This window comes from Musca domestica, unplaced genomic scaffold (genome assembly GCF_030504385.1).
Source record: "Musca domestica strain aabys unplaced genomic scaffold, Musca_domestica.polishedcontigs.V.1.1 26, whole genome shotgun sequence".
Taxonomy (NCBI): Eukaryota; Metazoa; Arthropoda; class Insecta; order Diptera; family Muscidae; genus Musca; species Musca domestica.
In genome coordinates, this window is record NW_026712283.1 from 10,623,356 (window position 1) to 10,647,359 (window position 24,004).

At 36.7% G+C, this 24,004-nt stretch overlaps 1 protein-coding gene across 1 annotated transcript in view; it reads left to right on the forward strand.

The window, feature by feature from the left end:
* LOC101894746 (ATP-binding cassette sub-family G member 1) overlaps window positions 1-17,072 on the forward strand; it is a 52,507-nt gene extending 35,435 nt beyond the window's left edge. The window contains exons 3-10 of the mRNA XM_005179689.4: window positions 8,534-8,651; window positions 8,774-8,963; window positions 9,029-9,174; window positions 11,371-11,609; window positions 11,672-11,806; window positions 11,873-12,466; window positions 14,351-14,607; window positions 14,669-17,072. Coding sequence (XP_005179746.1) covers window positions 8,534-8,651; window positions 8,774-8,963; window positions 9,029-9,174; window positions 11,371-11,609; window positions 11,672-11,806; window positions 11,873-12,466; window positions 14,351-14,607; window positions 14,669-15,013 — 2,024 coding nt within the window. The 3' untranslated portion in view covers window positions 15,014-17,072. The remainder of the gene's footprint in view (window positions 1-8,533; window positions 8,652-8,773; window positions 8,964-9,028; window positions 9,175-11,370; window positions 11,610-11,671; window positions 11,807-11,872; window positions 12,467-14,350; window positions 14,608-14,668) is intronic.
* The last annotated feature ends 6,932 nt before the right edge of the window (window positions 17,073-24,004 follow it).

A 24,004-nucleotide genomic window follows, 5' to 3' on the forward strand; every position in this document is an offset into this window, starting at 1 on the left:
CAAAATGTCGATCACCTCAAGCAAGCGCTGCGCCGGAAATGGGCCACAATACCGCAGATCAACATTCGGGCAGCGTGTGTCGGTTTCATTGGCCGTTTGAAGGCCATAATTCGTGCCAAAGGTGACCAATTCGAACAAATCTAAACGTATTCTAAAATTTGATGCTATTTCCGACATTTTTTGCTCTAATTCAATGAAATTTAAAAAAATGTAAAAATTATGGCGTTTGACTGTAAAAATCTGTAATACTCCAGAAGATCCGGTCCTCGTCCATAAAAGTCATGTGAAACTTCTTATATGCATAGAGGACTTGTGGTAGATCCTTTAAATTTGAGGAAATTTTGAAAGGTTTTCTATCTTTAAAAAAATTCTATGCAAGGGCCATAAACGTTCTTCCATTTATGAAAGACCTGTAAAATGTCTTCGGTCTACAAAATTCCTCAAAAATGACATTTTCAAAATATGGACAGGTCCTCCACCTCTGAATGTCTGTAGATTGTCAAAACTTCTTCTACCCATTGAAGAGCGATGATTTGTCACACTCAATTGCTACTTTTCTTTGTTCGATTCTAATTTCAAGATCGCAGAAGAATATTTAGCAATGCCAACAAAATTTTATTGGCGAAAATGATAAGAAATTGTATTTTTTTTTTACTTTTCGTTTGTTTCGGAAGTAGTCGACCAGTAACCATGAAAACAATTTGCTGATAAAACTGAGTCCATGTAACAACAGCTGGTCGGCGGCTAGATACCTAGCTAATCACACTCTTACTCGCATTCGTTTATTACTTCTTTTCCCTTCGATTTCTTTGGCCAGAATTTCCAGTGTTTAATCTGTTCCACAATTGACGTATTTTTTTTTTTTTTTTGAAACAGGTGTGAACAGCGATTATCGCCCTGCATCAATGAAAAAATAAAAAAAAGGAAATCTTTATGGTCCGAATGGTGGGCTGATAGCTGGATTTTTGATTGCCAAGCAGCCATGTGATTGATTGATTAGTTGGCCAGCCATTGTTTGCCATTATTTTATGGTCACTTTGGAAGACTTGCAAAGACTTTAATGGCTTTGAAATGGCAATTGGAGGATTAAGAAGAAAGGGGAGCCATAGCCTATCTCTATAAATTATTTATTTAGTGTAAATTAGTTTGAATTTTCTTGTTCTTCTTCTACGATTGAAGAAGTATGGAAAGAAAACTATGATTTATGTGATTTCAAAGGGGGGAAGAAAGTGGGGAGTGAGGGGGATTGTAGGCAACTTATAATGAATTGAAAATGTTATAATGTTTATAAATTGTATTTAAACGCAATCAATTTTTGGGAACTTATTTCCGAGTTTAGCTAGACACAAATGTGTCAGAATAATTTTGATAAATTATTTAATTGTTGTTTTTTTTTTTTTTTTTTTTTTTTGGGAAGGTACTGACGATAATGACTTCAGTAGTTTTGTCTGGACTTTGTTCAAAGTGAAAAAAAATAGGGAACAACAACGTGTTATTTTTTGGGAATTTCACGGATTTTCAAAATAAGTGTTATGACATCACATTCGTTGCCATGATATTTAAGAGAGATTGTAAAAGCGTATAGTTTTTGTTACAAGTTGTTCTTTTTCGGTACTTAAATTTCAGTATACACTTATTTTCTGCGGGTGTTGTGTTCCCAGACCGGGTATAACTTTTTTCAATAGATTAAAAAGCTTTTGAAGCTTTAACCCGTAAATAAGACAAAAGTGGGGCGGGCCGACTATGTGATACCCTACACCGGTAGGTAGTAGAGCTCCCGTAACAAAAGAATTTATTTGTAATAGATCATACCACCACATTTGGCTTTAGAGCACATACAGTTTGGTTTCAGAGGAAAATAATATATGTGAGGCATATCCAATTATGAATCGATTTGACGAAGACATTTTATTATTTTATACCAAATAACATTGGTATATAGTGCATGATATCACTACGAGAAGGTTTATTTTAAACAAATATGTATCGGAACCGAGTTCCACAAAATGGAAATGTACGTCCCAAAATTTACTCCATTTCGGGCTGATATTAGCCAGTGTTTGCACAATAAACGTGAAATCGGATTAAGTGTGTATATGGGAGCTTTATACAAATCTGAACCGATCTTGATAAAATATGGCAGAGGCTCTATAATATATTCTTGTCGAATGCATATTACGAATGTGAGGTACTTAAACACCGAAATCACATGAAACCTATACAGGATGAGATAAACAAAACTGCAACAAATTCAAACGCCATAACTTTTACATTTCTTTTTTTAATTTTATTGAATAAAAGCAAAAAATGTCGGAAATAGCATAACATTTCAGAATAAGTTTAGATTTGCTCGAATTCAGTCATCATTGGCACGAATTATGCCCTTCAAACGGCCAATGAAACCATCACACGCCGCTCGAATGTTTCTCTGCGGTATTTTGGCCAATTCCCGGCGAAGCGCTTGCTTGAGGTGATCGATACTTTGATAGGAAACTCATTTTATAACTATTCTGGGGTGGCGCGTGCTGAGCGCGATGGTGCTGAGTCCTGTTGGAATGTCCAAGGTCTGCAGCCAAAATGTTTGCGTGTCCAAGGTTTTAATACTCCTTCCAGAATATTTTCGCGATAATATTCGGCGTCGGCATTTATTCTGATGCCACAGTCGATTAATACGAGCGGAGAGCGACCATCGGCTTTTATGGCTGTCCACACCATCATCATGGCCGGCGCTAGAGGTCTGGCATTCTGGCCAACCGAAGGTGCACATTTTCAGCTGACCTCTTTGGCAAGTAAACACGATCATTTTGTTTGTTTACAAACTGCTGGACAACGAATGTTTTCTCATCGGAGAAAACCAAATTCGACAGATCGCCACTTTCGGTCAAGTGAAGCAACTCTTTATGTCTTTTGAGTCTATTTTCTTTCCTTTGCGGTGTAAGTTCTTGCACTTTTTTGGAATTTTAATGGCTTTGCCCCGAGCTTTTTTTCAATATTTGCCGAATGGAATATTGCGATATGTTCAGCTCACGAGCCATTTTTCGGCCACTACGACGCGGGTTTCGATCCAGTCGCTTCTTTACTTTTCGAACCATTTCTGCTGATGTTGCTGATTTCTTCCCTCCACTTTCTTGACGTCGGGCTATGCTACCAGTATCACGGCAACGAGCGATGGTACGAGACTCACAAAATATTTATTCACATTTAAATGCTGGAGTGCTCTAACGATAGCCTGTTGTGGTTTCCCATTACGAATAACTTTTATCCTGGAAAATTCTCACCAAAATGCATTTGCACGCTTGTAAACAATATAATGAGCTGTCACTGGAATAATTTTAACAGCTGTCGGACGAGTGGCTTAGAAATGACTGCAGTCTGAAGTTGGTTGCAGTTCTTTCATCTCACCCTGTACATCTGTCGGCAAAACCGACTGATACTTTTTAACTTGTTTTTTTTTTTTTAATTTTGAAATATGTTTCAATTTCAAAACACTCTGCAAGTTAATATGAATTGACATCCATTCATTGCAAAATTCCCAGTACATTTATATTTTATACGTACAAACACATGTATATCCATATATGTGTGTGAGTGTGTGCTTATGTAAATAATGTAAATATGATGTGTACTTTGTTTTGAGGCCTTATCAGTCAGTCAGTAAGTCGGCATAATAAACAAATTGCATTTTGTTTAATAATAATATTGTAATGCATATGCATACATACATACATACATACATAGAGACATATATTTATATACATTGACATATTCATCAGGCATTGCCTTATTTTGTGGTAAATATTACATTCCTCCCCATCCGCCACTCGCCATTTTAGAACAATGTAATAATGATGGATTGGATTATATGTATGTATGTCAATTTGTATTTTTGCTATGTGTGTTCCCTACTCGCTTGTGTTTTCCTAGTCAATTGGAAACAAAGTAATTTATTTTTTTTTGTTTTCCTTTTTGTTTTTGGTTTCTGATTAAATTTCGAGTTCACAACGAACTCGCCGAATAAATCGAGAAAATCCCTTTTTTCATTGTTTTTGGGGTGCGAATGTACTGACAATGACACACATAAATATGTGTATGTTTTTGTTTGCATATATCACTGATATCGGCACGTTCGGCATAACTGTGTTTGATAAATAGTGCGACTTAATGTTTAACTATTTTATCACCAACTGCTGCTCCCACAGTCATGCTAGCCACGGCCGTAGTCATTTACAAAATTTTCCCCAATGGCAATGAATCTGGGGCTTATTTGATAAATAAAATATACCCCCTGGGAAGGGTGAATATTTTGAAGGGATAATTTGGTAGTCTGTGATAGACTTTAGAAAAGACAAGTAAAAAAGCTGTAAGTTCGACCGGACCGATCTTTGAATACCCTCCACCATTTGGTACAAATTTGGCAATTTTCAAAAAAAAAAAAATAAATAAAATCCGTTAAAAATTCTGTTAAAATCTTAAATGTAGCCGTATATTAGGGTCTGTACGACGACGTGGACCTGCATAGGCAACTTTTGTCACAAGCTATTACAATATTCAAATGCGAAACTTGAAAAAAAATCTGTTTATAATAAAGCTAAAATCAACAAAATTCCGAATATAGGGAGGAACCAGGGGAACCTGCACAGACAATTTTTTGTCATAGGCTGTAGTATTCATTACGAACTTCAAATGCGAAATTTGAAACATTTCCGGTAAATAATGTCGCTAAAATCATCAGAATACGGAATATCGGGGGGTACCGTTATATGGGGGCTATACGAAGACGTGGACCTATATGGCTCATTTTTTGTCTTATGCTGTAGTATCCATTACGAACTTCAAGTACCAAATTTGAAACAATTCCGGTAAATAATGTCGCTAAAATCATCAGAATACCGAATATCGGGGGGTACCGTTATATGGGGGCTATACGAAGAAGCGGACCTACATGGCCCATTTTCTGTTTTATGCTGTAGTGTCTATTACGAACTTCAAGTACCAAATTTGAAACAATTCCGGTAAATAATGTCGCTAAAATCATCAGAATACCGAATATCGGGGGGTACCGTTATATGGGGGCTATACGAAGACGTGGACCTGCACAGTCAGTTTTCAGTCATAGGCTGTAGTATTCATTACGAACTTCAAGTACTAAATTTGAAACAATTCCGATAAATAATGTCGCTAAAATCGTCAGAATACCGAATATCGGGGGGTACCGTTATATGGCGACTATACGGACACGTGGACCTGCGCAGACAATTTTCAGTCATAGGCTGTAGTATTCATTACGAACTTCAAATTTGAAATAGTTCCGGTAAATAATGTCGCTAAAATCAATAAAATACCGCATATCGGGAGGTACCGTTATATGGGGGCTATACGAAGATGTGGACCAACATGGCCCATTTTCAATACCAAAAATCCTCCAGACATAATACACATTTGAGTAAAATTTTATCAACCTACTTCATTTCGTTCGGTGGCTAGAGTGATTTCCACAGACGGACAGACGGGCGGACATTGATAAATCGACATAGAATTTTATGCTGATCAAGAATATCTATAATTTGTGGGGTCTAAAATGTATATTTCGAGGTGTTACAAACGGAATGACAAACTTAATATACCCTCCATACTATGGTGGAGGGTATAAAAAGGAGATAGATAGATGGATAAAAAAAAAACAAGTAAAATAGTATCAGTCGGTTTTGCTGACAGATATATACCACCCAGCCTTGAGTCATGATTATTCAAACTGTTTACCCTTAGTGGGGGAGGTTCCGGAGCAGTTGGCCAATATTGACCAATTCATATCTGACCTAAGACTAATATAAATATTGCAATGTGCCAGATTTGGACTATATCAACTATTTCCTATACCTTATATGAGATATGTGCAAATTTTTGGAAAATGTGGAAATATGCGTGGGGTACCAGATACAGCGGACCGAAGTGTTTAATTTTCATAATTCATCTAATACGGATAAAAATATTGGTATGGGCAAAATTACAAGAAAATTGAACATTTACATCCAATTTTATGCGAAATCATAAATTCCGATTGTGGGTGAGGTACCAGAAAGGGGTTCGCAGATAAATATCATCTTCACAACAGATCTTGTGTTAGCAAAAATGTTTGTCTGTGTGAAATTTGAAGAGAGTTGGATGCTCATTTCACTTCAGCGTTTCGTTTTTCAAAATCTTGTATCCTATGTGGAGAGGTACTAGAAGGAGTAGACCGATATATCCCATCTTCAAAACAGATCTGTTGTTAGTAGAAATAATGAGACATGTGAAATATGAAGAAAACCGGATGCTTATTTCGGATTTTATGATCGTTTAGGTCATTCAAAACTTTTACCCTTGTAGAGGAGGTACCACAAGGAATGGCCCGATATTTACTCTCTTTAAAACAGATCTTGTGTTGATGGAAATACTGAGATGTACCGAGTCTGCATGGAAAATAATATGATATGTGTAAATCGGGCTCTTACAACACATTTTATAAGAGTTATTATTATTCAAAATTTTGACCCTTTAGGGGGAGGGAGGTACTTGATGGAGTGGACCGATATTGGCGATTTTCGCATCTGACCTAGCACTGATGCAAATATTAGGATTTTCACAGTTGGAGCAAACTCTGATTATCCTTTCTATTTCTGTGCTGTACAATATTTTTTGTGGGTGATGTACCAGGAGGAGTGGACCGATTTTGCCTATCTCCGAAACTGATCAAAGTTTGACAATAATGTTACGATGTACCAAGTTTCGATCAAATCGGATACTCCCTTTGAGAGTTATCGTGCGCACCAGCCAGCCAGACAAAAAGACGGATGGACATCGCTAGATCGACTCCAAATATCCTGAAACGAATTTGGTCCAAAGTGACCTAGGGTCTATAAATTTTATCTCCCAATACCAAATATCGAAAACAAACTGTTCGAAATTTAGTACCATTTAGTACTTTTAGTAAAAATTTGGAACACATTTCCAAACCACCGACAAATCTCAAACCCTGATACCATCAGTAATCCAAATATTAATTTTCAGAATTTTATCTCTATCCCTTCGCCTAATTTCAAATATAGTACCATTCAGTACTTTTCGTACAATTATAGTACATAATTCCGAAACCAACTCCATATGTCGAGGCGACCCTTATAACAAATTTCAGATTTCAAGCACTATATGTTCAGCAAATACCAAATTGTACCAAATATAGTACTATTTAGTACTTTTCATCCACTTGAAGGTCACATTTCCAAAACCAACTCTTTATCACAAATCCAGCACCATCAGGGACCCCAATACCAACATTTCAACATTCCAGCTACATCCGTTTCAAACTCTTCCAAAATTTAGTACCATTTAGTACTTTTCGTACAAATATAGTACACATTTCCGATACCACTTCCATATGTCCAGACTACACATGAACCACGCTTATATGAACTTTCAGGCATTATCTGTTCAGCGAATACCAAATTGTACCAAACATAGTACTATTTAGTACTTTTCGTACACTTATAGTTCACATTTCCAAAACCACCTCTTTATCACAAATATACCACCATAAGGGACCCCTATACCAAATTTCAAAATTCTACCATCATCCGTTCACACTAAAGCAAACTATTCCAAATTTAGTACCATTTAGTACAGTTCGCACACTTAGTACACATTTCAAAAACCATATAAAATATATAAATATTTCATTCCAACCTTGATTCTCATGCCAAATTTCAAGTTTTTAGCATTATCCGTTCACATAATACCTAATGGTACCATTGTAGAGGTTTAGTACTATTTTAGAACCTTCCAGCGTTCTATCAGAAGACTCTTTAGACCTTTATGAAAACATACCTTTCTTTCTATTCTTGATTCTCATACCAAATTTCAAGTTTTTAACTCCATCCGTTCCCATGATACCAAATGGTAACATTTTAGAACTTTTCGTAACCTTAGTGTGCGAATTTCCAAAAACCCTTTGAAAAAACCATGCTGCACTCCATCAGTGACTCTCCTTCCAAATTTCAGAATTTTAGCTCATTCCGTTGGCCCAAAGTATTCAATTTTACTACATTGTAGTACTTTGCGAACCCTAATAGTAAGAATTTGAAAAAATCCAAGAGAAGACTGACCCTCGTGCAAAATTTCAAGATTCGGGGTATAGATAAGATTTAGATTTTGATGAGATTATATCCAGGTTTTATCCATTTTTTAAAAATGTTGGCTCCTATTTTTAGCTCTACCACCATAATCTGCTGAGTTTTTCCTGGAACTATCGAAAAAGTTGAATTTTGTTACACAGTGTTAGAGATAGATAGAGATAAATTTCAGATAGAGAAGGCATGTAAAAGTAAATATTCTATCTATATAAGGCCTCTGAAGGACTTGCTTGCTAGCTCGCTCTTATTCTACAAATTTATTTTACAATTCTCTTAAAAATTTCCCTTTCATTATTTTGCCCATCTTTGCAATAAATATTCCAACTCACCCGTTTTTCTCTTTCTCTTTCTTCTTCTCTTTCTTCCAGAAACCAAAGATATTCTTCACGGCATCACAGGATTTTTTAAGGCCGGCGAACTGAGTGCCATAGTCGGGCCATCGGGAGCTGGAAAAAGTACCTGCCTCAATATACTCTCAGGATATACGTAATATAACCTCAAATTATGGCTGATGAAACAAAAACTCATAATAGACAAACATTTTCCCACATTTTTTCTCTCTATCTCCCTCTCTCTCTTTGACAATAAATCATAATTCAAAACTCCAGAGCCTTTGGTTACACCGGCGATGTTCTGGTCAATGAAAGTTTACGTGACATTAAGGCCTTCAAACAAAATGTGGCATTTATTACTCAGGATACTAGTCTGCAGCCCTATTTGACCGTCAACGAGGCCATGCATTTTTCGGCAAATTTGAAAATTGGCGCCCACATGAGTAAGAGTGCAAAACGAGAGAGGGTAAGTGGGGTACTCCCTTTTAAATATTTGCTCTTAATTTGTTTAATTTGTTGTGTGTTCCTTAGGTGAAAAAGATATTAGAAGCTATTGGCATGTACGAGAATCGTCATACCAGAACAGGCCAGCTGTCCGGTGGCCAAAAGAAACGTCTGTCCATTGCCCTGGAATTGGTGAATAATCCACCGGTTTTAATATTGGATGAACCAACGAGGTAAGTAAAAACTGAAAAGATCTTTTGGGCAATCTGTGAGAGAACCTTCTGATCTTCTCTTCTTCTTTTTTGAGAAGGCCACATACCTCAACAGACCTTTCGGAATTTTTATTAGAATACCTCTCGGGATTTCTATAAGTAGACCATCTGACCTTCATAAAGAAGACTCTGTGGCCTCCTAAGAGAGCAACCGTTCGGGATTTTTATTAAAAGCCCTTTCGGGATTTCTATTAGAAGCCCTTCTCACCTTCATGCAGAGAAGACTCTGTGGCCTCCAAAGAGAGAAACCGTTCTGTGGGGAAACTTTTTGATCTTCTGTGTGAAGACCTTTCGATTATTCTATGAGAGGACCTTTCTGACTTTCTATAAGAAGAACTTTTGGCCATCTCTGAGAGGACCTTGTGGTTTTCTATGAGAAAACCTTTTGGCCTTAACCGAGAAGAACTTTAAGATTTATTTGAGAAGACATTTTGGCTTTGTCTGAGAAGACCTCTCGAAAATACATTGTGGCCTTCTGTGAGAAGACATTTTGGCCTCTCTGTGACCTTCTCCGAGAAGACCATCCAGCGTTCTATCAGAAGACCCAATAGCCCTTTGTGAAGAGACCTTGTGGCCTTCTATGAGAACACATTTTCGTCTTCCTAGAGAAGAACATTTAGACCTCCTATGAGAAGATCCTCCAGTCTTCTGTAAAATACCTTGTGGCCTTCTTTGAGAACAGCTTTCGGGCCTTCTATACGGAGACCTTTCTGGCCTACTATGGGGGACCTTTCGGACTTGTTATGTCCTCTATCAAAATACACTTCCAGCCTTTTATCAGAAGCCTCTTCAGTCTTCTACGAGAATACCTGGTGACATTCTCCGAAAAGACCATCCAGCGTCTTATCAGAAGACCCTCTAGCCTTTTTAAAAATACCTTGTGGCCTTCTATGCGAAAACATTTTCGCCTTCCTAGAGAAGAACTTTCGGACCTCCTATGAAAAGATCTTCCAGTCTTCTGTAAAAGACTTTGTGGCCTTCTATGGGAAAATCTTCTGGTTTTCAATGAAAAAACCTTCTGGCCTTCTCTGAAAAGATCTTCTGGGCTTTCCTTAAAAGAACTTCTTGCTTTCCTTGAGGAAACCTTCTCTGTCCTTCGATGATAAAACATTTCGGGCCTTCTGTGAGAAGACTTGCTCGACTTTGTGGGTAAACCCTTTTGCCTTCCAGGCCTTTCGGGCCTTTTATAAGGAGACCTTTCTGGCCTTCCATGGGGGACCTTTCGGACTTTCTATGCCTCCTATCAGAAGAATCTTCTGCCTTCTATGAAAATACCTTATGGCCTTCTATGAGAAGAACTTCTGGGCTTCTCTAAAGAGAACTTATTGGCTTCCTTGAAAAAACCTTCTCTGTCCTCCGATGACAAAACCTTTCGGGCCTTTTGTGAGAAGACCTTCTAGACTCTGTGGGAAAACCCCCTGGCCTCTTAGGAGAAGAGCTTTCGCGCCTTCTATAAGGAGACCTTTCTGGCCTACTATGGGGAACCCTTCCGACTTTCTATGAGAAGACTTTTCGGGACTTTTTTCAGAAGACCTTCCAGGTCATCTATGAGAAGTTCCTCTTGCCTTTTGTAAAAAGACCTTTCGGTCCTTCTTTTGTAGACCCTCTGACTTCGGTGAAAAGAACCTCTGGCCTTCCAGGAGAAGACCTTTCTGGTCTTCTATGAGGATACCTTACGTGACCTGTTGGACTTATTTAGGAGGACATTCCAGGACTTCTATGAGAACACAATCGACCATCTCAGACTTTCTCTAAGAAGACCCTTCAGAACTTCTTCGGGAGAAACTTTCGGCCCTTCCATAAACAGACCTTTCGAACTTTCTAGGAGAAGTCCTTCAGGGTTTCTTTTAGAAAACTATCAGGCCTTATATGGAAAGACCTGGCCTTATGTGCGAAGACCCTTTAGCGTTTTGTAAAAAGAAGCCTTTGTGAGAATAGCTTTCGGGCCTTTTGCGAGAAGACGTTTAGGACTTCCGACCTTCTATGAAAAGATCCTGGGTCCTTCTATGGGTAGACCTTCAGGCTTCTAAAAGAATACCATTCGAACTTTCTATGAGAAGACCTTCTTGCCTTCTTTTCTATCTATTGTAGGTTGATGTGTGTCTAATTAATAGGGTCTTGATAGTTCTGATGTACATATTTTTTTCTTTTTTTCAGTGGCTTGGATAGCTCCACCTCCAATCAGTGTATATCCCTGCTCAAGAAATTGGCCTTGGAGGGTCGTACGGTGATTTGCACGATTCATCAACCCAGCGCGTTGACCTTTGAGATGTTCGATCACTTGTATGCAATTGCTCGTGGTAGCTGCATTTATTCGGGTGGAACCCAGAATTTAGTGCCATTTTTGGCCGATGTAGGTCTAGAGTGTCCCGAGTCATATAATCCCGCCGATTATTGTAAGTAGCGACGTGAACCACAAAATGTAGAATTTCTTGTAAAATCATGGATATGATTTCAGTAATGGAAATTGCCACCGATGATTATGGGCCACAGAATGACAAATTAATAGCTAAGATTGAAAATGGCCGGAACAATAGTTATCGTCAGTCCAAAGCTGCAAAAGCCAAGCAACTGGAGGCCATGCATAAGATTGGTAAGCATTTTTGAAGTTAAGAGAGTTTTGAAAATTATTTTAATTTTTTTTTTTCAATTTTTCCAGACAAAATGATGGCCTCGGGTCTTATGACACCTGTCACTGCCCCCGTGCTGCCCACCCCTGCCATTGTAAATAGCAACAACATCCTGCTGAATAATCAACAAAAATACACGTCCAGCAACAACACCGCCTCCAGCCATCCATATTATTACCAGCATCGAAATAGCGGTAACCAGCAAAGTTCAGCGAGAACAAAACCCCTCACGCCTATTAAGGAGATGGCCTCACGTTTGGGTGATAGTCGAGGTCTGCTCGGCGATAATAGCCAAAACAATACCAAAGAACTAGACTCAAGTGCCGAAAATGGTTGTTGTCCGCCTCAGCAGCAGCCGAATTTGTGTAAAAGTGAAAATATCTACGCCACACCATTCTATCGCCAGCTGGGTATCCTGTTGCTGAGGACATTTCTGATATTGTGGCGTGATAAGTCTTTGACTCTTCTACGCTTTATTATTCACCTTGTGACTGCTCTGATGATCGGATTTATTTATTATGGCATTGGCAATGAGGCGGAGAACACATTGAATAATTTCCGCTATTGCTTCTATTCGATTATGTTCATCATGTATTCGGCATTTTCGTCGATTTTAGTGAAATGTAAGTAGAGACTTTTTGGAACAAACATTTTCTGAAGGTCTACTATAGACCTTCTGAAGGTCTGTTATAGATAGAACAACTTCTAGAGGCCTCCTATAGATAGAATACCTCCTAAAGGCATCCTATACATAACAGACCTTCTGATGGGTTATTGTAAACAGAAGACCTTCTGAATGTCCCCTATAGATAGAAGACCCTCTAAAGATCTCCTATAGATAGAAGACCTTCTGAAGGTCTCCCATAGATGGACGACCTACTGAAGGTTTTCTATAGAAAAGCAACTTTCTGAAGGTCTCTTAAAGGTTGAAGACCTTCTGAAATAGGTAGAAGATCTTCTGAAAGTCTCCTATAAATAGAAGACCCTCTAAAGACCTCCTATATATAGAAGGCTTTTTGAAGATCTCCCATGTATATAAGACCTCCTATAGATATAATACCTTCTGAATGTTTCCTACAGATAAAGACCTTCTAGAGGCCTCATATACATAGAAGACCTTCTAAGGTCTCCTATGGATAGAAGGCCTTTTGAAGGTCTTCTATAGATAGACGCCCTTCTGAATTTCTCCCATAGATAGAAGACCTTTTGAATAGCTCCTATAGATACGACCTTCTGAAAGTCTCCTATAGATAGACGACCTATGGAAGGTTTCTTATAGATAGAAGACCTTCTGAAGGTCTCCTATAGGTAAAAGATCTTCTGAAAGTCTTCTATAAATAGAAGACCCTCTGAAGACCTCCTATACATAGACGACTTTCTGAAGATCTCCTATGTATGGAAGACCTTCCGAAGGCCTCCTATAGTCCTGCTGAAAGTCTTCATAGACAGACCACCTTCTGAAGGTCTAATATGGATAGACGGCCTTCTGAGGGTCTTCTATATATAGAAGGACTCCTATAGATAGAAGACCTTCTGAAGGTCTCCTATAGATAGAAGACCTTCTGAAGGTCTCCTAGAGATAGAAGACCTTCTGAAGGTCTCCTAGAGATAGAAGACCTTCTGAAGGTCTCCTAGAGATAGAAGACCTTCTGAAGGTCTCCTAGAGATAGAAGACCTACTGAAGGTTTCCTAGAGATAGAAGACCTTCTGAAGGTCTCCTATAGATAGAAGACCTGCTGAAGGTCACCTAGAGGTAGAAGACCTTCTGAAGGTCTCCTAGAGATAGAAGACCTTCTAAAGATCTCCTAGAGATAGAAATCCGTCTGAAGCTGTCCTATAGATAGACGACCTTCTGAATGTCGCCTACAGATAAATACCTTCTGGTGATCTTCTTCTACGTAGAACATCTTCTAATGATCCCTGTGACGTAAAAGATCTTCTATAGGTCTTTATGACGTAGAAGACCTTCTGTAAGTCGCCTATACATAGAAGACCTTCTTATGTTCTCCCATTGATAGAAGACCTTTTGAAGAAAACCTTCTGAAGGCTCCTCTAGATATAAAACTTTCTGAAGGTATTGAATGCTTAGAGGACCTTCTGAAGGTCTCTATTGGATAGAAGACCTTCTGAAAGTCTCTTATAGATGCAAGACCTTCTGGTAATCTTCAATACGTCCCTATGATGGAGAAGATCTTCTGTAAGTTTTTATGACGTATTAGACCTTCTGGGTTTCCTTTTGGAGGCTCCTATAGATATAATACCTTCTACAGGTCTCCAATGGATAGAAGACCTTCTAAGGGTCTCCTGTAGATATAAAACCTTCTGATTTTCTATACGTCCCTATGACGTAGAATATCTTCTTTAATTCTTTATGACGTAGAAGACCTTCTTAGGATAGAAGACCTTCTGAGGCCTTCCCTAGATATACGATTTGTTTATATATCTAATATTTTTATTTCTGGAATATTTATTTGATTTTCATCTTCTTCTTCTTTTTGCTGTTTTAGTTCCGCTAGAGTTCCCCATTGTGTCACGGGAACATTTTAATCGTTGGTATTCCCTGAGGGCCTACTATGTGGCAATAACCCTTGCCGATATACCCATACAGATGGTGTGTACAACGGTGTATATAGTCATAACCTATGTGCTGACCGATCAACCGGGCGATATATTTCGAGTGGTCTTATTCTGTGTCATTACTTTCCTGACGGCATTGGTGGGACAAAGTATTGGCTTGGCTGTGGGGGCTTCACTGAATATTAAGGTAAGTTTAATGAAATTTTTATGGAAATGATTCTCATTAACTTTGTGTGTCTTTTTTTTAGCTGGCAGCAATATTGGGTCCCTTCTTCATCTGCCCCTTTTTGACGTTCTCTGGTTTCTTTGTGCAGGAAAAACATGCCCCCGAAGCTCTGAAATGGTTATTTAAAATATCATTTTTAAAGTATAGTTTTGAGGGATCGGTCATGTCCATTTTTGGCTTTGATCGACCCCGTTTGGAGTGCAGCGAAATGTATTGTCATTATTCGAGGCCTCAGGTCTTCCTTAAGGATGTTGGCATGCTGAATGCCAACTATGAAATGGCCATAATATTTTTAGTTTCGCTATTTTTAGCCTTACGTATTATTGCGTTCTATATAATGTCATTTCGATTGCGTTTATTTAGATAGAATTGAATTTGGAATGTGATTTTTTTTTTGTTGTCTGAATATTTGATGAGGAGAATTTGGAATTTAGGGAAACCAAATGGAGGATAATTGAAAGCAAAAAAAAGGGGAGACATGTAGTTGGGTTAGATGGGGGGTCTCTGTTGCAGTATTGAAAAATTGGATTGAATATTGGCATAATTGATATATGTTGTTGGCAAAATCAGAAGCGAAGAAGCGTTCAAGAGGTCCGCTATTAATAGAATACCTTCAGAAGGTGTTCCAAATATAGAAAACCTTTAAAAGGACATATTTGAAGGACCGAAACGCTTAAGAATTTCTTTAAGGGATTGGCTATGTATAGATGTTCGGTTGGAAGTCTCTCAGAAAGACGTTTATTGTTGGAAGGATTTTGCAATAATTTCCGGGATTAAAGACCGTTAGAATATCGTCGGAGGACACAAAAGGATCTTGTCCGAATGTGTTACAAATATTAATATTGCAGGAATATTAATATCCAGTAGATCCTAAGAGTAGAACTCAAAATAGAATACTCGTGTATGGGAGTTTTTGACACAAAAGGATCTTGTCCGAATGTGTTACAAATATTAATATTGCAGGAATATTAATATCCAGTAGATCCTAAGAGTAGAACTCAAAATAGAATACTCGTGTATGGGAGTTTTGAAAGTTTACATCGCAAACTCTCCAAACTCTCTTCAAAAGGAGGGTATATTAACTTTGTCCTTCCGTTTGTAACATCCCTAAATATTCGCCGTAGACCCCATAAAGTATGATCAGCATAAAATTCTAATCGATTTAACGATGTCGTCTGTGTCTGTCCGTCTGTCTGTTGAAATTACGATACAGCCCACATTATTTGACGTAGAGCTTTCAAATTTGGCACAACAATTTGTATTGTGCCTAGGAGGGTGGGTATTGAAAATGGGGTATATCAATCCACCTTTTTGGTATAGCCCCCCAACAAGGGTACCTCCCAATATTCGGAAGTTTCATGATATTCGCCACATTTCTCCACCAATTTGTCTAAAAATTGGTATTTGTAGGTCATAATGGATTCTAGCTCCGATGGCGGATCATTATATGTATAGGTCCAATTTTTCATATAGCCCCCCATAAGGGTACCCACCGATATTCGGTATTTTAATGATTTTCGCCACATTTTGTACACGAACTTGTTTAAAAATTGGTTTTTGTAGCTCATAATGGATTCTAGCTCCGATGGCGGAACATTGTATGTATAGATCCACTTTTTCGTATAGCCCCCACAGAAGGGTATCTCCCGATTTTCGGTATTTTGGATGATTTTTGCCACATTTTTCCACGGATTTGTCTAAAAATTGGTATTTGTAGTTCGCAATGAGTTCTAGCTCCGGTGGCGGAACATTGTATGTATAGGTCCACATTTTTGTATAGCCCTCATATAACATTACCTCCCGATATTCGGTATTTTTATGATTTTTGCTACATTTATTCCACAGATTTGTCTAAAAGTTGGTATTTGCAGGTCATAACGGGTTCTACCTCCTGTGGCGAAATATTGTATGTATAGGTCCACATTTTTGTATAGCCCTCATATAAGGGAATGTCCCGATATTCGGTATTTAGATGATCTTCGCCACATTTTTCTACAGATTTGTCCAGAAATTGCTATTTGTAGTTCGTAATGGGTTCTAGCACCGGTGGCGGAACATTGTATTTATAGGTCCACTTTTTCGTATAGCCCCCATATAACATTACCTCCCGATATTCGGTATTTTTACGATTTTTGCTAAATTTAATCCCCAGATTTGTCTAAAAATTGGTATTTGTAGGTCATTATGGGTTCTAGCACCGGTGGCGGAACATTGTAAGTATAGGTCCACTTTTTCGTATAGCCCCATATAAGGGTACCCACCGATATTCCGTAGTTTGATGATCTTTGCCACATTTTTCCACGGAATGATCTAAAAATTGGTATTTGTAGGTCATAATCGGTTCTAGCTCCGGTGGCGGGACATAGGACCACGTTTTCGCATAGCCTTCGGTAGTCTGATGATCTTTGTCATATTTTTATACGGATTTGTCTAAAAATTGTCATTTGTAAGACATAACGGCTTCTAGCTCCGATTGCGGAACATTGTATGTATTGGTCCACTTTTTTGTATAGCCTCCATATAGGGGAACCTCCACATATTCTGTATTTTGGATGTTTTTTGCCACATTTTTCCACGGATTTGTATAAAAATTGGTATTTGTAGGTCATAATAGGTTCTAGCTCCACCGATATTCGATATTTTAGCCACGGTATTAGCCACATTTACCTACGTAATTGTTTCTTTAACAAAACAACTCAGCTATAACGAACAAAATATTACTGAGCCCCCCATGAGTTTGTTATAACCGTTTTTAAAACATTTTAAATATTATCCCATTTTTTGCTTTCAATTCAAAATTCTGCTAGAAAATCTTTTATAATTCTAACTAGTATTTATTTAGTTTAATTCAAGTGCCTATAGATATATATAAAATGTATGTATATATATATTTAATGACATTTATATGCATGTATATGTAAAACATATACAATGAAATTCATAATAGTTTAATATCTAGATATATATATACACATATATATTAAAATTACCCATCTATGTATATGAGATATGTCTACAAGTTCCCCAATATGGAATTCGGATGTATTAAAAATTATATATATTTTTTTTAAATTTCATGTAAAGAATTCTTTAGATTATCATAAAAGAATGTCCACCAAAAATGATTTTGAAACTGAAACCGAAACCCTTTTCGAGTTATAACGAATATTTGAATAATGAAAATGTTTTCAAAATAACCTTCTACAACATTATAGAGCATTCCATGTATTAAAATAAGTTAATGTAGCTCTTTTCTTAATTATTCTCTCTAAACCTCAACAAAGAGAGAGGGTGAGAGGGAGAGAAACGAGAAAATATTCTGTATGTCAATGGAATTTGTACCAAAGTTTTTTTCTTTTTGTTTTTAAATCGATTTAATTGTATTGTAATTGTTAATTGTTTTATTATAAATAACTATATAGAAATGGAAGAGTGTATTTTTTATATATATCTGTAATATTTGTAACTGTAATGCGTGATAATTAATTAAATACTATAATTATTATTTGATAATTGAACGAATGACGATGTTATGTTAATTTGTATAATAACTATAATTGAATTTGTATATTTTTAATATTTGTTCTTTTTTGCTAAATAAAATGTGTATTAAATAATTGTAAGAAATGAAAAGATATATTATTTCAGGGGAAAAAATAGAAAGAATTTGGAAAAATGCCAAATGCCACGTTTGAAGCCTTTAAAAGATGGAAAAAATACCATTTAAGGATGTTTCAGATGAAATAAGGCCTTCTAAAGAATGAATTAATGTCAAATCTATTGAAAATAGAAGAAAAAAATAGGGGAAAAAATAGAAAGAATTTGGAAAAATGTAGCTGATTTTATTGTTCGAAAATAAAAATGATGCTTTTGAAGCCTTTTAAAGATGAAAAAAATACCATTTAAGGATGTTTATTAATTAAAAGACTTTCAAGCTGCCTTCAACACAAGTAAGACTCTCATAAGGCCTTCTAAAGAATGAAAAAAAAAAAATTAAGTATTAGTCGGTTTTGCCGACAGATGCATACCCTCAGCCAATGTTCGATTATTTAAATATATTTTGACTTCTGTTATGATTATTTAAATTGTTGACCCTCTATGCAGTGGGTTCCGAAGGAATGGGCCAATATGTTCGGTTATTTAAAATATTTTCAGTTTTGTTATGATTACTCAAATTGTTGACCCTCTATGGCGTAGGTTCCGAAAGAATAGGCCAATATTAACCATTCCGTATCGGACCTACACAAATGTGATATAAATATTGCAACGAGACAGGTTTGGACTACATCGACTACTTCCTTCACTTTATATGAGATATGTGATAATTTTTGAAAATATTAAAATGTGCGTAAGGTACCAGATAATGTCGGCCGAAGTATTCCATTTTTATACTCTCCATCATAGTATGGAGGGTATATTAAGTTTGTCATTACGTTTGTAACACCTCGAAATATATATTTTAGACACCACAAAGTATACATATTCAGGATCAGCATTAAATTCTATGTCGACTTAGCGATGTCCGTCCGTCGTTCCGTCTATTATTTTTCTCGTCTGTGGAAATTACTCTAGCTTCCGAACGAAATTAGGTAGATTGATAAAATTTTACTCAAATGTATCTTATGTCTGCAGGACCTTTGGTATTGAAAATGGGCAATGTAGGTCCACGTTTTGGTATAGGCCCCATGTAACGGTACCTCCCGATTTCAGTATTCTGATTATTATTCACCGGAATTGTTTCAAATTTGGTATTTGAAGTTCGAAATGTATACTACAGCCTAAGACAGAAAATTGTCAGTGCAGGTCGACGTCTTCTTATAGCTCCGGTACCCTCCGATATTCGGTACTTTTTTGATTTTAGCGACATTATTTACCGGAATTGTTTCAAATTTGGTATTTGAGATTCGTAATGGATGCTACAGCCTAAGACAGAAAATTGTCTGTGCATGTCCACGTCTTCGTATAGCTCCGGTATCCTCCGATATTCTGTACTTTTTTGATTTTAGCGACATTATTCACCGGGATTGTTTCAAATTTGGTATTTGCTGTTCGTAATAGATGCTACCGCCTATGACCGGAGATTGTCTGTGCAAGTCCAAGTCTTCGTATAGCCCCCATATAACGGTACCTTCCGATATTCGGTATTTTGACGATTTTAGCGACATTATTCACTGGAATTGTTTCAAATTTGGTATTTGAAGTTCGTAATGGATACTACAGCCTGAGACAGAAAATTGTCTTTGCAGGTCCGCGTCTCGCATAGCCCCCATATAACGGTACCTCCCGATATTCGGTATTTCGATGATTATTCACCGATTTTTTTTTAGTTTCGCATTTGAATATTGTAATGGCTTATGACAAAAGTTACCTATGCAGGTCCATGTCGTCGTATAGACCGGAATATAACAGCTTTTAAGATTTTACCAGAATTTTTAACGGATTTTATTATTTTTGTCCAAATTCGTTCCAAATGGTGAAGGGTATTCAAAGTTCGGCCCGGTCAAACTTACAGCTTTTTTACTTGTCATACTTCATCTAATACAGATGTATGGGCCAAAGTATAAGGAAATCGAAAATGTATATCCAATTTAATGCGACATTATAAATTCCGCTTTCATCTCAGGTTTCTGGTTGAGATAAATATTTAGAAATAGCAAATTGCTACGCAAGTTATGATAGTTAAAAGTATTGAAAATTGTGACCCTTTGTGAGTGAGGTACCAGAAGGGGTTCACAGATATTTGTAGAGAGTTTGATGGTTATTTCGCTTTCTTTGAGCGTTTTGAACCAGAAGGAGTGGAACGATATATCGCATCTTCACAGTAGATCTTGTGTTAGTAGAAATAATGGGATGTGTGAAATATGAAGGAAACAGTATGCTTGTTTCAGATTTTATGATCCTTTTGATTATTTAAAACATTGACCCTTTGTGGGGGGAGGTATCAGAAGAAAGGGTCCGATTTCTACCACCTTTATGACAGATCTTGTGTTGATAGAAATATTGAGATGGACAAAGTCTGAATGAAATCGGATGTTAATTTCGCGTTTTGATGAGCTTCATGAATTTTCAAAATGTTGACCCTTTGTGGGAGACATACCAGAAGGAGTAGACCGATATAATCCATCTTCACACCAGGCCTCGAGTTAATAAAAATATTGTGAAGTGTGCAATTTGAAGACAATCTGACTCTTACATCAAATTTTATAGGAGTTATAATTATTCAAAATTTTGACCCTTTGTGGGAGTGGTACTTGATGGATTGGACCGATATTATCCATTTTCGCACCTGACCTAGCGCTGATAGAAATATTAGGATCTGCAGAGTTAGAGCAAAATCGGATTATTCCTTCTCTTTCTGTGCAGTAAATTATTTTCTTTCAAAAAGTTGACATTTTGTGGGAGAGGTACCAGAAGGAGTGGACTGATATTGTCCATCTCCAAACTCGACTTAAGTTTGATAATAATATTACGATATACCAAGTTTAGATCAAATCGGGTACTCCCTTCGAGAGTTATCGTGCGCACCTGCCAAACAGACAGAATGACGGACGGACGGACATCGCTAGATCGACTCCAAATGTCCTGAAACGGATTTGGTCCAAAGAGACCAAAGGTCTAAACCCGTTATTGCGATGAAGCAGGTTTTGGCCGTATCAAATGATATATCCTCTCTAGCCATATGACGGAGGGTATAAAACTATAATTTTTCTTATTATTATTTTTTAAGTAATAATAATAATAATTGATTCCTTATATTGATGTTTTTTTTCTCAAACTGTCTCTTTGAGTTAATAAGCGATGTAGAAAAAGAACTTCTTGCTATCAGTGAGATTATAGGTATTTAGGTCTTCTGTGAATATACAGATCTTCTGGTCTTCTGTAGAAATCATTCATTTCTAGAAAAGTTTGGGAAGAACTATTTAGAAGTACAAAAGAAAATTCCTCCTACTTTTGAGGTTGCTGTCAATGACGAGTAGAAAGATTCCTTAGAGAAACTAGTCGCGCTGTTAGTCTGTTCTGCTCGACGTTCTAAATATGTTCACACCAATGCCAGATATTCTACTTCCAAGTCCCATCTCCTGGATATCGGGTGTTTAAAATTGTTTATATAACAACTATCCTTGATAAAAAGAAGCATAATGTCCAAAATAGAACACCCTATTAAGAGTAACTCATGGCAGCGGTGCTCAAAACCGTGTTCTAGAACATGAACAGAAAAAAGAGATAATTTAAGAGAAAATTAAAATTCTGTTTTTCTTTATATTTTACGGTTCTATTTAATTGTTTTTAAACACGAATGTTTGCCAAAATAATTTATAAAGCAAATGGATAAAAAAAATATTTGTATAAATAATGACTTAACCCTGTTTTGTTCTTGATTTAAATAAGCAAAGAGAAATTTGACTGAAAAGAGATATTTCTTCTTGAGCACCGCTGCTCATGGTGAGATCAAAAACTATTAATGAGCTAGAACATTTCGAAAAAAAACACTCACTCATTTATTTCTCTGGCTCAATTTAACTGATGATGAGTGAGAAATAATAAACGAAGCTCATATCAGATATCTACCGGCATCACAACGATGACAAATTCAATTAAACATTTAGTTCTCGGCCGTAAATTGACAATAGACAAAACGCAAAACTAAGAGAATTTTTTAATAAAAACAAAAAATGTGAACGCATCCAGAGATATGAAATAATGATACAATAAAAATTAGTTAGTATTCTAAGTGCGCATCTTGTAGTTATGTGTCTAAATGGATAAATTCATATATAGATGCAAGAATTCGAATGGGACAAAACATTGTTTGTTTTCAAATTAGTTTAATTTCAAACAGGAAAGAACCGGGAATTTTTAATTATGCATATTCATATAAAGAGAATATATTTATTTGCGTCTGCAATGCATTCTAAAAGAAGATTTAGATGCGGATTGCTTAGCAAAATCATAAACTTGTTTTGGGCGATTCAAATTTAGATCATACATTGTATAGAACGATATAAAGCGAAGATTTTGAAAAAAAAAAATGGATTGAAAAGTGCTGATAAAGGGATACAGAAATAAAATTATATTCTAAGAATTAAAACCCCATACAAAAATCAATATAGAATAGAAAAAGAACAAGTAAAAAACAGTAAGTTCGGGCGGGCCAAGCTTTAATCACCCTCCACCAATTGGAACGATTTTGGAAATTTTCCAAAAAAAAACAAGTAGGCAAAGGCTACAGTCGAGCGGGGCCGACCGTTGAATACCCTACAACACTATAATAAACCATACAGTTTATATAGGCGAGATACTCGAAAGAACTCCACAAGATATTGTGACAAATAATAAAAGAAAACCATCATGTTTCGTTCTCTAATTTTCGGATAATAGCAACTTAAACGAATTTGCTCATTTCCAATTTATTGGTAGATGTCGCTGGAATGGACACTTTCGTATTTAGCCTACAAAAGTTGGCAAACTATTTCACACATTGAATATATTTGGATGGCCATCCGAAACTGCTTGGCTTTTGCAATGTGCTGCTGACAATTTGGCAGTTTTTTGGCCCATTTCAACCCCTAAAAATATAGCGATCATCTCCAAAAAGAGTAGGCATCTATTCTGACCCTCATCTTATCCCCATGCAAAATTTCGTAAGGATCGGTCCATAAATGAGATCTGTATATGATATCCTGATATCCTAACTACTTAGTTTTGTTAGCTTTAGAAATATTACCAAATGTTTAATTCAAAATGAAAATATGCCAAAAATATGACAAAATTGAAAAAATATGAGAAAATTTTACAAAATCAATATTTTCATCTTTAAAGAGATTTTTTTATGCGATTCTCTTAGACGTTTTATGTTTCCTGTCTAGAGGCCATTCTGAATTAATGAGAACTGGCGAAATCAGTTCAGCCGTTCTCGACATATACGAGATTTTCAAGCCTATCTTCTTTGATAGACATATAGATCGAACATATTTTGCTATATATCCGTCATCAATCAATGTAAAGATCAGAAGTAACCTTGTCATGGCTTTGTGATTTCTCCGGGATTTAAAATATTCGCGGTTTAATGAAAAATTTTGAATTTTTTCAACACAAAAGATATGGTCTATTTTACCCGCTAAATATTATCCGATGACCACCCAAATTGGTAGACTTCTTTCCCGCCCTAAACTCTAGGTACATGCGAAATTCCGCGTGGATTGGTCTATAATTGCGACCTGTATAGCTACTGCAAAATCCGACATTTTTTCAGTATTTGGTCCATTTCAACCCTTAAACATTTGGCGATCAACTCCAAAAGAAATAGGCTTCTATTCTGACCCTAACCCCACCTTCGTGCAAAATTTCGTAAGGATCG